Source organism: Parus major, chromosome 21, assembly GCF_001522545.3.
Source record: "Parus major isolate Abel chromosome 21, Parus_major1.1, whole genome shotgun sequence".
NCBI lineage: Eukaryota > Metazoa > Chordata > Aves > Passeriformes > Paridae > Parus > Parus major.
The window spans coordinates 2667327-2681190 of record NC_031789.1 but is presented as its reverse complement, the minus strand read 5'-3'; the positions used below and the strand labels follow the sequence as shown (position 1 = coordinate 2681190).

Sequence of the window (13864 nt, the reverse complement as noted above, 5' to 3'; positions counted from 1 at the left end):
CGCGCCGCGCGCGGGACACGCTGGGAGCTGTAGTTCCGGGGTGTCATGGCGGGCGGCGGCGGCCTGGGCGCGCCTCAGGAAGAGAAGCCACGGACCGTGTGAGGGGAAAGGGTTTAATGCGAGTTCCCCACGCTCAAACCGTACAGCTCGTTAACGCTCAGCTCCGAACCGGCCCGAGGTAACACACAACAAAATAACAACAAAAAAAACCCCCAAACAACCCTGCTGCTGAATAAATACGTAATACACATTTTGGACATCTCGACGACTGGCTTATCAATCCCTTCGTTTGATAACAGACAGTTCTAGATTTCGCAGGGCTTAGTACAATTTTGCTTCTCAAATGATTGCCCCTGCCTGGATTTTTCTCTCCTGGGCACGGGTGAGTGTGTGGCTTTAAAACAGACCTAAAAAGGTGAAGGAAAGTGGGGAAAGCTGAATGTCCCCTTCCTCAGGCACATTTCAAAATTGTGTACAGCTCCTGCCAGAACTCCTAAACATGTCTAAAACTATTCTGCCCCCATTAGAATGACCCATCCCAGAAGGGCTCTACCCTGACTCTCAGGCAGAGAAGCTGGAGACAGACAACTAAAAGGCAGATTAATTTTTTTTTTCCCCGAAGGACAATCACGCTATGAATTTATTGCTTGTGAAACACACTAGTCTGGCATAATAGTGTCCGATAAACAGAGCAGGTATCTCACAGGCACAGGCAGAAAAGGTTTCTGCCCCTTCCCCTTCTAACCACAGGTCTAGTCTAGACATATTTTTACAAGTACTGGTTTACCACAATCTCTCAGCACTTCCCAGTCACCCATTTCTGTCAGCCTTGACCCCACTGGAGAAGTTTCTGCAATGGAGTGTTTTGGTTTTCAATCTCAAATAACAGAAACACTGAATAATTATTTCCTCTAAGAGACAGAGAACAGCTCTTCCCATCTAATGTGAATGGGCCATCAAAGAAAATCATTAAAACAATCTCTGACAAAAGGAATGAGGTCACCAAAGACCACTGGAACCTCTGGGTTGTTATCCAGAGATTGATCTGTGTTTTGGCTACTGTAACACGGTATAGAACAGAGACAATTCTGCAGTGAAGCCCTCCTGATTGATGCAGCTGTTCCCAGCCTTCCCTTTCTTAAATTTAATCTACATACTGACATGGCCTGAATTTGTGTGGGTATGTCTGTTGCTCTTAGCTGGAGAAACAGAAGGTAGGGTCTTTTATCTCTTCAGTCCAATCCCAGAGGTAAAGCATCATCAGAGGACCTTCCTTTAGCTAACCAGAAGCACCTATGTTGCCACTGCTGTTGCTTTGAACTTTGTTGATTTGCTTGCAAAGACAGCAAAGAGGTAAGGAATCAGATGATCTTCAGGCTCTTCCAACTCAGTTTCATTTGGTGTGACACTTAACTGTTATGACTCCTGGAGTCAGCTCCCTGATTGGTTTATATTTGGAATAATGTCCAGGAATTATTGTCTAACACCCAGTACCATAAAAATGCTGTGGATGAAAACAGGTTTCCAGCTTGTGACTTGCCTCCAAAAAGCTGGATTTCCAGTCCAAAAAAGTATTTTTTTAAAGCAAATCAATCACTGATGAATCTTCAAGTAAATGGCACTTTCAAGAAACAGTGGATGTAGAGCAGAATCAAAAATGAAGGCACAAAATCTCCTTTGGACTTCTACAGCAATATTCCTAGATATTACCTGCAGTATCAGAGAGGGAGATCTTCCAGTAGCGGAGTCTTAGAATATTAATTAAAAATCACGTTAAAAATCATATAAAAATCAAATCCAAATATTTGAACAATGCCTTAGAAACTCTCAGCAGCATTCCCTGTTTCCACTCAAAGTCAGCAGTGAGCAGGGCCAGGGAAAGGTCCTTCCTGGGAAGCAGAACTCTAGGGGTCAAGAAAGGACACTGCGATGTAGCGGGTTCCTTTGGTGGTTGGAAGACCTTCGTGGTAGTGGGTCAGGCGTCCTGGATGCATCAGGGTCCAGCCTTTCCGTGGAGCTCGAATGGAGCAGTTGTAGCGCAGGAACCGGCAGCCTCCTCCCTGGTGGGGACACAGGAGACTCATCAGCTTGGAAAAAGCACCTCAGGGAAGGGATCCCTGCCTTCTGACAGCGCTTCTGAAAATGTGACAAGGTGCTTGGGGAACCTCCTGTGTTCTCATGCATTCAGGAATCTCTTTCCTAGCCTAAGCCAGTTGTAATCCTTAGTGTAAGGAGCGTGATATGGATAAGGGAAGGGTTTTCAGCTGCTCCAGGTGCTGTGCTGCACTCCTGACCCCCTGGCAGACACTCACCTCATAGTCAATGCCAACCCTGTTCAAGGCAATGTTGATGGTGAAGGTGGAGGCGTCATGGTGGGGCACTAGGGACGGCTGCTCGTCAGGTTTGTAGCGAACCACAAAGGCCAGCTCAAACTGGGTCTGAGAGAGAAGGACAATGTGCACTCTGTTAGAGGGCTATGGTGGTCTGTGGCTCCTGAGCTGCAGGGGCAGGCTGTAACACTGAAATTATACACCACTAGATGTGTATAAGAGACAGGGGCTATGGTGGTCTGTGGCTCCTGAGCTGCAGGGGCAGGCTGTAACACTGAAATTGCATCCCACAGCTAAAGGAGAAAGGCAACAATGAGGCAGAAGAATGTCATTGAGGAATTGTGTGTTTCCTAATGCACATACTTATGTCACACTGCAGGGTCAGCTCCTCTGTAATAAATATTGAAATAGTGTGTGTATTACTGGAGGATTCTGGCAGTCTTATCACAAAGCTGCAGCTAGAGGAGGTGCTGAGCTGACCACAAGTTATGCTGTTAAGGTGGACATACCTTGGTGTAGTATCCTGGGTACAGTTTCTCTGTGATGGGTGCAATATAGTCCAGAAGAAACTTATACCATTCTCTTTCAAAGCCAATTTGGTTCATGTGTATGTCAATAGTAGGGACATTCTCATATCCTCCTTGTATTCTGCTGTCCTGAAACAGATTCAACAGAAATACTCATAAGGATGTGAACCTTGGAGTTCAGGAATGAAAAGTACTTGTTCCTGGTAACTACAAATAAATATTATGTTTGTTTATCAGAATTTGAAGGATGGAAAGCTCATTTCAAAACATAATTAAACCCTAAGGGAAACAATGTTACCATCAAAGAGGCTGAACACTGGAACTTCAGAGGACACAAAAAAGAACTCGGGGAAAAATCAGTTAATCAGGAGCAAAATTCAAGTATTGTCTCTACTTTTCTGCTTCAATTCAGGATCTAATGCCTTCCCACAGGAGGCACTGCTATCACCAGATATGCACAGAAAATGGTGTGGCCCAGAACTCAAAAGAGCTCTTGCTTTTACTTACCGTGTTGTCACCTGTGGACCACTGGCCGTAATGTTCCATTTCTTCCACCAGCTCATCACAGGCAGTGTCAGTGAATATGGGGAACCAGTAAACATCTGGGCAGGGCTGCAGATAGCAGAGAGATGAGAACAGCAGAAACAAGGACAGGTGCTTGAGGCAAAAGAAGTAAGGCTAAACTGAGTATAGACTGAGTAAGGTGAAGGAAACTAAAATGGTGAGGATAGAAATTTGTCTTCTGATTTATGTGCCTCACTTCCACTTAAAAGAGCTGGAGATGTACTTCTAGGAGAATGATTTGGTTCTAAAAGTACCTTCAAGGTCATGTTTCCTGTGCTCAATTGCTTATTTCTCAGAATTACAATAATGATGATAAACTAAAGCTCATCTCCTGTTCTGATGGATAAGAGTGATGTTTTCTTACCATTTCTACCAATTTCCCTTTCAGAGCTGCTGTGTAGTTTTCATGGATGTACTTTTCTCTCCAGTCCTGCAATTAGAAGAGAAGCAAACCAGTAATTTCTGTGGGACCCCTGCTTAAAGAGGTAATAAAAGGCCAGGCACTCATGCAAGCACTGTTTCACAGGCTTTGAAGATCCATATGTTAAGAATCCCAAAAATATGTTCTCTTTAAATTGTGTGCCTGTGCTCCTCATCCCACCTGAAAGACATCATTATTACAAAGGCTGGACTTCCCAGAGTGGTGAAGCTAATATCAAGTCTTTCCACACTGCTGGGCCTTCTGAGTATGCAGGTTATCTCACCTCAGGATTGCTGAATATTTGCCAGAGGTCATTGTGGAGGTGACTTGTCTGGTAATTCTCCAGGGAGAGTATGTGTCCAAATTGATGCTGATTTGTCAGGTACATAAAGACTCCCTGCAGGACAAAGAGAAATAATAAAGGCCTTGTATTTCTGAGAGCCACCATGAAACCAAGCACTGGATCATTCTCCAAGCTGGCCATTTACTCATTCTTTCTCCTGTGGGCTTTCAATTTTATTTCCACCCTGGATATGAGCAACTCTGAAAGGTTGCAGGCAGAGACAGTGATTCTGTGTCCTGTCAGCCAGGGCTGGAAGCAGAGAAGAGAAGCAGCTGTGAAATTAGGGTCTTCCCTCTTACCCTGTCAAATCCCATTTAGAGCAGTCCTGAAAAGGCCCAAGAACAAAAATGTTATCCACATTTAGTGGTCCATGGCTACACATGGTTTCACAGCCAGACAGAAACCCCATGCTGTTCCAAAGTCTACACTGTACTGACCAGTACCAGTTCCTGCCCTGGCAGAGCTGAATGCCTTAAACTACTTAATCCTGTAGCCTTCACCCTGGCACACAGCTCTCCCCTGGCAGCCTCTCCTTGACTGACCTGATTCCGAACGTTGTGGCAGAAAGCCATGTCAGCATCCAGCTTGCCACTGTGGAACAGATCTCCCTGCTCAAGCTCCGAGCGCAGGGCCTTGCCTTTAACCATGTAAACACTGCTGATGTAGGGAACATTCCAAAGTCCACTGAAACACAGAGGGAGAGAAGTGAGACTTGAAATAGCACCAAGATAGATACTGCTGGACTTGACAGGATGACAGGCAGCACTGCAGCATCAGCCAGGCTTGCCTAAATGAGCCAATTCAGAACAGTAGGGAGAAACCATTCCAAAAGAGATTGGCATTCCAGAAAAAAATCACTTATATTGCCCACAGCTTTTAAGCTGCACAAATGCTAGTCCACTGTGAAAGCAATTAATTGCTACTGTGTGTTTTTGCTAGGGACATAATTAATGGCTTGAATCTCTTCCCAGAGAGATCAACATATTTTTTTCCAGCGATTTAAAGAAACTGAATCAGCCAAAAGTGCATAAGCTGATTTCCAGTGTTTATTGCACGCACAATGGCCTATAAAAAGTGTCCCTCAAGTGTATGAATGAATCAACAGTTCTATTTTGTGAATCTTCCATTCAAGGATCACCTGCTATTTCCTAAAGATTCATCTGACAGAAATTAAACAGCACTTTACAGGATTTTAAGCATCACACTAACTATGATCCCCAGGTGGGAAAACATGACATGAGTAAGGTGAGATGATTTCAGCAGTCAGCACTCTCAAACCCTTACTGTGATCATAAGAAAATCTGCCCCAAGTACATTATTGTCTCTGCTCAGGGAAGAACATAAAGCAGCTTCCAAATGGGAGCAGAGACTCCTTTTCCTGTCCTATACACAAAGCCACTTGTGCTCTCTGGTTCTTTGACATTAGTTTGATGATTGCAAGCTTTACATTGGAGGGATTACATCAATGAACAACTCTCTTTGCATACTCACACTCTCTGCCTTTGAACAATATCCACATAATCTTCTGAGCGGGCATAGTACCCATCAGGGCTCAGTGCTCCCCAGAAATTGGACCACAGCTTCTCATGACGGCTTACCAGGGGGGCAATCACCATCCTGCAAGCAGGAAAGTAAAAGGAATTGCAGGGCAGGATGTTACCACAGGAAGAAAAGGAAAATATTTACAAACCACAGCACTGTAAGAGCTATTTCCTCCCTCACAGAGTTGCTGTTTTGTTAACTCTGTTAGAATGAAATGCCACATAAGAAAAGGTAAATATGGTCCCAGTCTCCTCTCTAACTGCACCCTGCACCGGGGTCTGTTAGAATCCAGTTTGTTCTAGTGACTATAAAAAACAAAGCTAAGGATGATTTACATCCCCTGCCTAAAATCCAGTGATTCCAACTACAGTGAGAAAAAAAAAAATCCACACAAGAGGTGTTTGGCTAACATCCCATCTCTGGCACAGCTCTCCTGGTTCCCTACACATCTCAGGGATGTGCACTGAATTCCTCATGTGAGATGACCAGTAAGCATTGCTCAGACCAAAGAACTCACTTGTTCTGTTCAATCAGGATCCTCAGGGTCTCTGTGTTCTTCAGAACTACCTCAGCATCCAGGCTGAAGTAATAGTCACAGTCAGCATCCTTCCTGCACAAATCCCTACAGCCAGAGAAAAGGAAAGTCACATCCTAAACCAGAGGAAGACAAAGGACAGAGCACCAATAATTCCTTCACCTTGTACTCTAAAGGTCTTCAGGGTGCTCAGACAAGTTTGGTTTAATGTAACAACCCAGAGGGACAGCGTGGTACAAGCAGATCAGATTCAGTGTCCAATAGCAAGCTCTCAGACACAGCCAAAATCACACTTAGCAAACTGTTTCCTCAGCTCAAACTGAAGAGGTTCCCATTTACAGCTGGACCAAATCCACACTTGAGCTCAAACCTCCTGATCACATACAGGAAGATACCCTCCCATAATTCTTATTTGCTACAACACTCCTCCTCTTCAGAGATATAGGTACATATCCTTTGTGCTCTGTGGCTGGGTATGTAGATGAGGGTGGGAGATACAGGGCTATCCTGTCAGAACAAAGTAGTGAGAACTTCGTTTCTGGAACTACAAATTGAGCTGGTATGGAAGCTGATTTTTCCCAATATATAAGGGAATCAGAGTTAATGCTAGAAAAACTGAAAGGGTGACTGAGAAAAGAAGAGCAATCACTTGACAGGGATGCTCAGAAAAAAGAGATGTCTTAGTTTGGACACCTCAGCTATCTCTGCTGGCTATCATGTATGGCCTCTTCACTTACATGCCCAAGTTACGTGCCTCAGCATTCTCCACCTCATCCTCTGGTCCAATCAATTTGACAGCGAGATATTCTTTGCCATGCTCTTCTACAAAAGAGTCCACATCCATCAAGTGATGTTCCTCCTATTCCAAAAGTAAGGAAAAACAGGTAAGATGGGCTCATCCAGGCCACTCAGCCTCCTGTTCTTGAAAATGAGTAACCAGGCACAGCTCTAAAGACCACTTCCACATGTTTGCAGCTGGGTGGCTGTCACTGCAGGTAAGTACTGTGATTACACAGCTTGGAAGTCTAGCCCAAGGTTGCAAAAGTGCCTAGAGTAGAGGATGAAGTGACCATTTTCCCCACATTTCCTAAGACTATCCCAAGCCAATTTCACTTACATGGTTGTGAATGAAGAGCTGGATTCGTTGCTTTGGGTAATGAAGGTTACGAAGCCGCAGGAAAAACTGGGAGAGGAACGGGGTGGGCTGCTCAATGAAAATGCCTATCAGAATCATTGGCAATGCCTCATCCTACATTCAGGGACAAGAGGAGACAAGTGGTGAGTCATGTTTCACATCAGACACATAACAATTTTAAGACTTGTTTTGGGAGCTTTGAATAGACACAGCAGCCTTACCTTAAACCCTGAGAGGCTTCTCAGACCTTCATCACACACGGTGCAGCCAGTCTCAAATGTCCATACTTGAGGAATGTAGTTTCCCAGGTAGTTCAGCTGCAGCTGCAAAAGGCAATTTGCCAAATTATGCATTACAGGGCAGGGGAGATCTTTGTGTGCACCCCCACTGTGGGATCACATTTCAGCTTTGTTTACATTCTCAATGAAGTAAAGAATCTGAAAAGAATGACAGCCTGAGGGTCCAACTACATGTGGGTCTTGGAACCAGATCCATCTTGCTGCTATGGGCCTGGGCTACTTATTGTCTCTCAAATGTAAATGCACACAGGGAAAATCTTATGTAGAGGCAGAAACGTGATCCATTGAGCCCAAAAGCTCACTTTGCAACAAAAAGAGACCAAATCTTTCTCTCAGGACAGTCCACTTACCTTGGTGGGTCCATTTCCATGGATCACCACAGGCAGAGTGTCATATAACAAGTTTCTTGCTCTCACTCGGGAGTTTTCAAACTTCATAACTATCTCATCTGGAAATGACATTGTATCTTGTTAAGGCTTTTATTGATAATTAGAATCACAATGCATTTATACAGAAAAACTGATGGAAGATGAAAGTGTGGACAATGGTTAACCATGCACAAGTAGTTTAAGAGCTACAGACCAAATCTTTAAAGGAGAAAAAAACATTCAGAATGATCCTGTGAAGTAACAGGAGGATGGCTGGGAAGCTGGACAATGACTGGGAACTGGCAGAAGCCGTACTGAAACATTCTTTCAAAACTGTGCAGTGAGGAACAGCTACTAATGACAGGGACAGCTACTGATGGGAGGACTCGCCCTTCTCACCTAAGTATTCTATGCACCTGATGTCTCTCTTTGTCAGCCCATCACAAAAGTCCATCCTCCTGGCAGAGACCATCCAGGATGTTGCCTCAACACAACCATACAAAATCCTTTTCAAAAAAGACTATCACAGATACAAGCTGCAGTCTATCATGGATATAATGAGCACAGGAGCCAAAAACTACACTGCCATTATCACTTTTTACTTGACCAGAATAAAGATGGAATGGAGAAAGAGACTCCATAATGAAAACATTAGGCAGCATTGACAGGAGAGTAAGTGAATCTCTCTTGCCAGGACTAGCAAAATCAATCAGCAGGTCAGGTCAGAAACTTGGTACAATCAGTGAGTGTTCACAGACATATCTGGCTGCTTCTCACCTCCCATGGCATTCCAGCATGGATCTGAAGTGGAAAGAGAGGCAAGCCCTAGGCAGGGCTGTGTGTAATTACTTGCACTGGAAGTCCCTCCCAGTTTCAATCCCCAAGGCTAATGCAATCCGACATGCCTGGAGATCAAAGTGGCAAGGAGGTGTGAGATGAAAAACCTGACCTGCATTCCCTGAAGTGGAGAAGGAATTGCAATGAGAACATAGCTGGTCACAGGGGAATTACAAACAAATCCCAGAACTCTGCCAGAGACTCTTAGTGAAGCTTCTTCTGTGAGGACAGCCATTTCTGAAATACAATCCCTTTGGCCATAACTTTATTTCTGGTGTCAACACACAAGTTGCATTCCAAGGAGAAATGAGTTTCCTTCTTTCATCTCACCTAATGCTCCATCTAGGTTTTGGAAGATCCGGCTTCTATGGTCTAGACTGATGTTGATACTTTCCTTGAAAAGAATTAGATAAATAACCTTAATTAGAACACAAAAGGCATCCATTCTTTACATGCAACAGACCCCATGCTCAGTGAAATTTATCCTATTCCTATAGTCATTTGCAAACTCTCCAAATTCTGAAGCCTAAAACATAATAATCATCATTTTCATTCAAATCTAGGACAATTCACCATTTTCTAGAACAAATTAAATATATTCTATTAGGCAAAACTGCAAACCCCCTCTCCCCCCCTTTTAAAGCTGCTATGGGTGTGTCAATAAATCTGCATCATACGAATGAAGCAGAGTTACACACAGTCATATAAACCCCATAGGACATGTAACACACAGGAATGCCAGACAGCAAAACCATCTGCTGTAAGAAGTTTCCTGCCTTCTATCCACAGGGCAAATGTGACCCCAAGCACTGCCCCAGGTACCAGTGTCAAACCAGAGGACAGTAAGGTGCAAGATGAGCTTGTGCAATCTTTGTTTTTATCCCCTGCAGCAAGTCACACTCTGACTGAGTGGGACTAAAATGCAGCTCTGACTTAACAGAATTCTGTGTCCCTGCAGGCATCTATTAAGACTGACTACTGGAAAGGGCAGCAGGGTGCTAACATCCGCTGTCTGAGTGCCAGGTCAGAGGAATTACTCAGCCCTTGCATGGCACAGGGCCAGAACTGCAGATGAGAACTTTAAAGGGACTGTTCATGTTAAAGTGTCACAGGCTATGCTCAGATTTGGGGAACTAAAAATGTCCAGCTGTTCTAAATTTTCTACCAGCCTTGCTGGTATAAAATTTCAAGTCTAATTAGTCTGATAGCAGTTCCTTACTTCAAATGTTCCCTCTTGATTTGTACATTACTGTTACAGTTTGAGCTCTCCATGCATTTGGCCTGTCCCCAGGGACAGACTGGCCTCTGTAATGCACAACTGGGCAAGGACAGCAGAACCAGAATGACCTGTGGACTGGATGATCTGGCCAGTGCTGGAATCAAAATGCTGCTTCCAGGGTCCATTCCAGGCTCCTGTAGGATGTTACATGGCATTTTCCTAGAATGTACTTCAGTGGATATCTCTAAGTCAGCACTGCACTCTGCAGTTTCACATCCCCTGGGAGGAGGCTGGTTAGTTCCTCCACATTTAATGGCTTTAAACACCAGCACCTACAGATACTGGTATAAGCCTCCAGGAAGACTTGTTTTCTGACACTTCTCTTCCCATTCACATTTTATGCTTAAATATAAAAACTGCTAATAATAGAAAATGGCTAGAATGCCAATTTGCACAAACCCAGAATCTAGATACACCTACTCTTTTTTCTGGATCCAAGAAGATATTTGTATAGAAGAGCTGGTCACTGTCATCATCCTGTCCTTTCCACTCCTCCACAAGCTTCTTCAGGTTTGGAGCATAACCTATGAAACCTGTGGGAATAAGTATGAGGAGGTGTTTCAACCCAGATGACCAAAAAATGGAAGTACTCCTGTATACATGTACTTTCACTTCTCTCAGATGAAATCTCACTACACCCTGTGCTGCTGCAGAGCAGCTTTCAGTTTGCTTTTCCATTTCTCCCATAGGTGATACAGGAGGAGAAAGCTGACAGCAAGCTCTGTGTCTCACCTCCAGAACCCAGGAAGCGTTTTCCATCTCGCACCTGAGGATACTTGGCTTCCAACTTTCTGTCAGGATAGATGTAATTCTCAGCTGAGAAAACCACCTTGCTCTTGGCTTGTTTGAACTTCTTCAGCAGTTCTGCGGGGCCTGAAGCAAAGAGTACATCATAGCTGGAGAAAGAGACAGACAAAAAGGACAAAAGGAATGGAGTCAGAAAAACATGTCAATGATAAAAGTTTTTAGAAACAGCTAATTCTTTGGGAATCCCTTTCCTTTAGTTCTGTTTAACACTATTACATTTTTTGTAATGCAACTAATGAAAGTGTAGTCTTATGCTGGGTATATGAAAACACACTGACACTCCAACCCATCCTTTTCTCTCATCACCTCTCTGGCAGACTAATTCTTGGCTCTCAGGATGTGCTGCAGCCCACTTCACCTTATAAAACAAATAACTCTGGTAAGAAAGGCCTGCCTAGTTCTATAGGAATTGTCTGTTCATTCTCTGCAAATAGAGGCAGCCAAATTCCACCGTGGCAGAATTGGGTACAATGCTATCAACTTCATGTAGGAATTGGCATCAGCCTGTTCTGGTCAGACTTTCCCAACTGCCACGGATGCAGCTCTGAGTGATTCCCAGGAAACTACAGAACATTCAGGAAAAAACCCAGAGATCTGGACACACTTTCCAAAAGCAATTGATTTCACAGTTCTCAGTGAGAACTTGTCCAAACAGCTGTAAGATTCAGTTCATGGCAAATTCTTTTCAACCATTACCTTTCTACAAAAAGGATGATCAAGTCCTCCTGATCCTCATACTGCTTCAGAGCTGACTTCAGGAGACGGACCTTCTGCCCACCTCCAGCTGGCTGCTGGTCATCTCCACCCTGCCACTCCTCATCCAGCCCCAGCACCTGCACAGCAACAGGCACAGGGTCACCTCAGCAGGGCACTTTCCCAGCAAGGCTCACAGGAAAGAGCCAGAACCCACAAACTTACTGGTCCTGATAACTCCCAGTGCAAATCACGGTAAAAATAACAGCCCCAGGACAAATGGATTAGACAGGGTTTGATTCAGCCTCTGGGCTTGACAGTCAGTGTCACAACACAGCACAGTGACAAAGCACTCCTAGCCACAGGGACAGAAACATGCTCATGTGTGTCTTGGCAGTGCAATGGGAAAGGGCCATGAGGCTCCCTTGAGCAGGAGTTATGGATCTCATCCCAAGCCAACACTCAGGATACTGCAGAAATGACCCACTCATGGTACTTTTCCACTTGAGGAGGTGTGTGTCCTCTCTTGAGCTTTTATTTAATTCCAAGTCTTATCCATTCCACAATTTGAAATTCCCTTTGACCAAGCACCATGGAAGCTGCTAGACATCACCTGGACTTTGTAGTTGAAGAATTGGGCTGATCTTCTGAACCTTTGGAATCCTTCAGTCTGCTTGGTGGCAACAGTCAGAACCAGCAGTTTTTCTGCACACAGGGGAAAGCACAAGAGATACTCAGCTTGTGTTGTTTCCACAACCTGCTGTTCCACACCTAACTTGGTTGTGGGTATAAAATGAGAGATACAATTTTATTGCTTGAGTTCAGAGCTAAAAAAAAGAAAATAAAATGTATTAAGTGTTTTTTTTTTGCCTTCCTAGTGAAAGCTACAATTCTCTTCTCTCACACAGAATACAAAAGAAATTAAACTTGAAGATAAAAAATAGAACTACTACAAAATGCCCATTTGGAAGTAATTCATTTAATGCAGTTTTGACTTTCTGTTCCCCACAGAGCTGCTTTTTGTCACTCAGCTTTGACTGGATGTAGGGAAAACCAAAATTAGACTAAATGTTATTATTCCCTCTCCATGGCTGCTTCAATTTTCTATTGCATTCCTGAGGCATTTTCCAGTTTTTCATACATATTCAATGTGAATTTAATTGTACTATAATTTTCATTTACATTCTTCTCACAAACTTGCTTTTAATTTTCAATCTCTTAAAAACAATAAAACTAAATCCTGAAGCCCTATTTCAAAAGTTTCTCTGTAGTACCCTGGAATATGATTTTTATGTGGAAATTCTGGTTTCCTCATTGCAATGATGAAATTTTATACTTCACCTTAACAGTTTTGCTGAAGTAGGAATTTGTATAGGCTCTGGCAACAGTGCTTAAATGCAAATCTTGGCCACCCGATTTAAACATCAGAAAATACCAGGAAAAACTGAAAGCACATTTTCTTGGCCTCAGCAGGCATTTTTGGGAACAAGGATTTTTTTCAATGGATGTACCAGATGTATCTCCCTCATGTACCCAAACTGATATTCTGTCTGGTCTTAGAGAAGAAGGATCTAGAAGCTGGAGTTTTAGATGGACCAGACAAAGGCAGCAAAAGTAAAAAATAAGTATAAGATTCCAAGTTAGAAAGAAAGAAGAAAATTTCCCAAAGAAATTCCTTAAATCCTTTACCTGCATCAGAATAAAAAAAAAAAAAAAGAGAGATTGAGATCAATAGATCAGGTCTAATTGTATTTATTAGACATTCAAAAAGTGATAAATAAAAGAATAGGAATCCCATATAGATGCAGTTTTTAAGGGCAGATTTTTAGACATATGAAGTTCATTCCTGCACCTCCAGCACACTCCAGTGCCTTGTGTCCAACCCAGTCATAGGGAGCAAACAAATGAGTAAAATTTGTATGTCCTTGGGGAATATGTTAAAGCCATTAAAGTTTCTAGCTCTGTGATGGCACACAGAGAGCCACAGCAGCTTTATGAGAGCTCTGAAATCATGGATTCTGAGAAGGTGAGGCTCATACTGCCAATGAAGGGGACAAACATGGCTTTGCCAGAGAGGAATGTAGACAACCCTCAAATTCTAGTACATGAGGGGAGAAACCATATAATAATGATAATGGAAAGGAGGAGGAAAGGAGGAGGAAAGGAGGAGGAAAGGAGGAGGAA

At 43.4% G+C, this 13864-nt stretch overlaps 1 protein-coding gene and 1 long non-coding RNA gene across 2 annotated transcripts in view; one reads left to right on the top strand and one right to left on the bottom strand.

Moving 5' to 3' along the window:
- The first annotated feature begins 65 nt into the window (after positions 1 to 65).
- LOC107213714 lies at positions 66 to 11256 on the top strand. Its single transcript, XR_001524800.2, has 3 exons — positions 66 to 178; positions 3810 to 3906; positions 10870 to 11256. It is a non-coding gene; the product is annotated as an uncharacterized LOC107213714 (long non-coding RNA).
- The window catches only part of PLOD1 (procollagen-lysine,2-oxoglutarate 5-dioxygenase 1), a 16630-nt gene continuing 2865 nt past the window's right edge, over positions 100 to 13864 (bottom strand). Inside the window, exons 2-19 of the mRNA XM_015648451.3 lie at positions 12294 to 12385; positions 11684 to 11820; positions 10913 to 11076; positions 10601 to 10713; positions 9232 to 9295; positions 8047 to 8144; positions 7619 to 7720; positions 7380 to 7511; positions 7000 to 7121; positions 6245 to 6349; positions 5677 to 5802; positions 4728 to 4869; positions 4126 to 4239; positions 3786 to 3851; positions 3365 to 3469; positions 2840 to 2986; positions 2313 to 2438; positions 100 to 2060 (exon numbers count right to left, since the gene is read on the bottom strand). Coding sequence (XP_015503937.1) covers positions 1905 to 2060; positions 2313 to 2438; positions 2840 to 2986; positions 3365 to 3469; positions 3786 to 3851; positions 4126 to 4239; positions 4728 to 4869; positions 5677 to 5802; positions 6245 to 6349; positions 7000 to 7121; positions 7380 to 7511; positions 7619 to 7720; positions 8047 to 8144; positions 9232 to 9295; positions 10601 to 10713; positions 10913 to 11076; positions 11684 to 11820; positions 12294 to 12385 — 2111 coding nt within the window. The 3' untranslated portion in view covers positions 100 to 1904. The remainder of the gene's footprint in view (positions 2061 to 2312; positions 2439 to 2839; positions 2987 to 3364; positions 3470 to 3785; positions 3852 to 4125; positions 4240 to 4727; positions 4870 to 5676; positions 5803 to 6244; positions 6350 to 6999; positions 7122 to 7379; positions 7512 to 7618; positions 7721 to 8046; positions 8145 to 9231; positions 9296 to 10600; positions 10714 to 10912; positions 11077 to 11683; positions 11821 to 12293; positions 12386 to 13864) is intronic.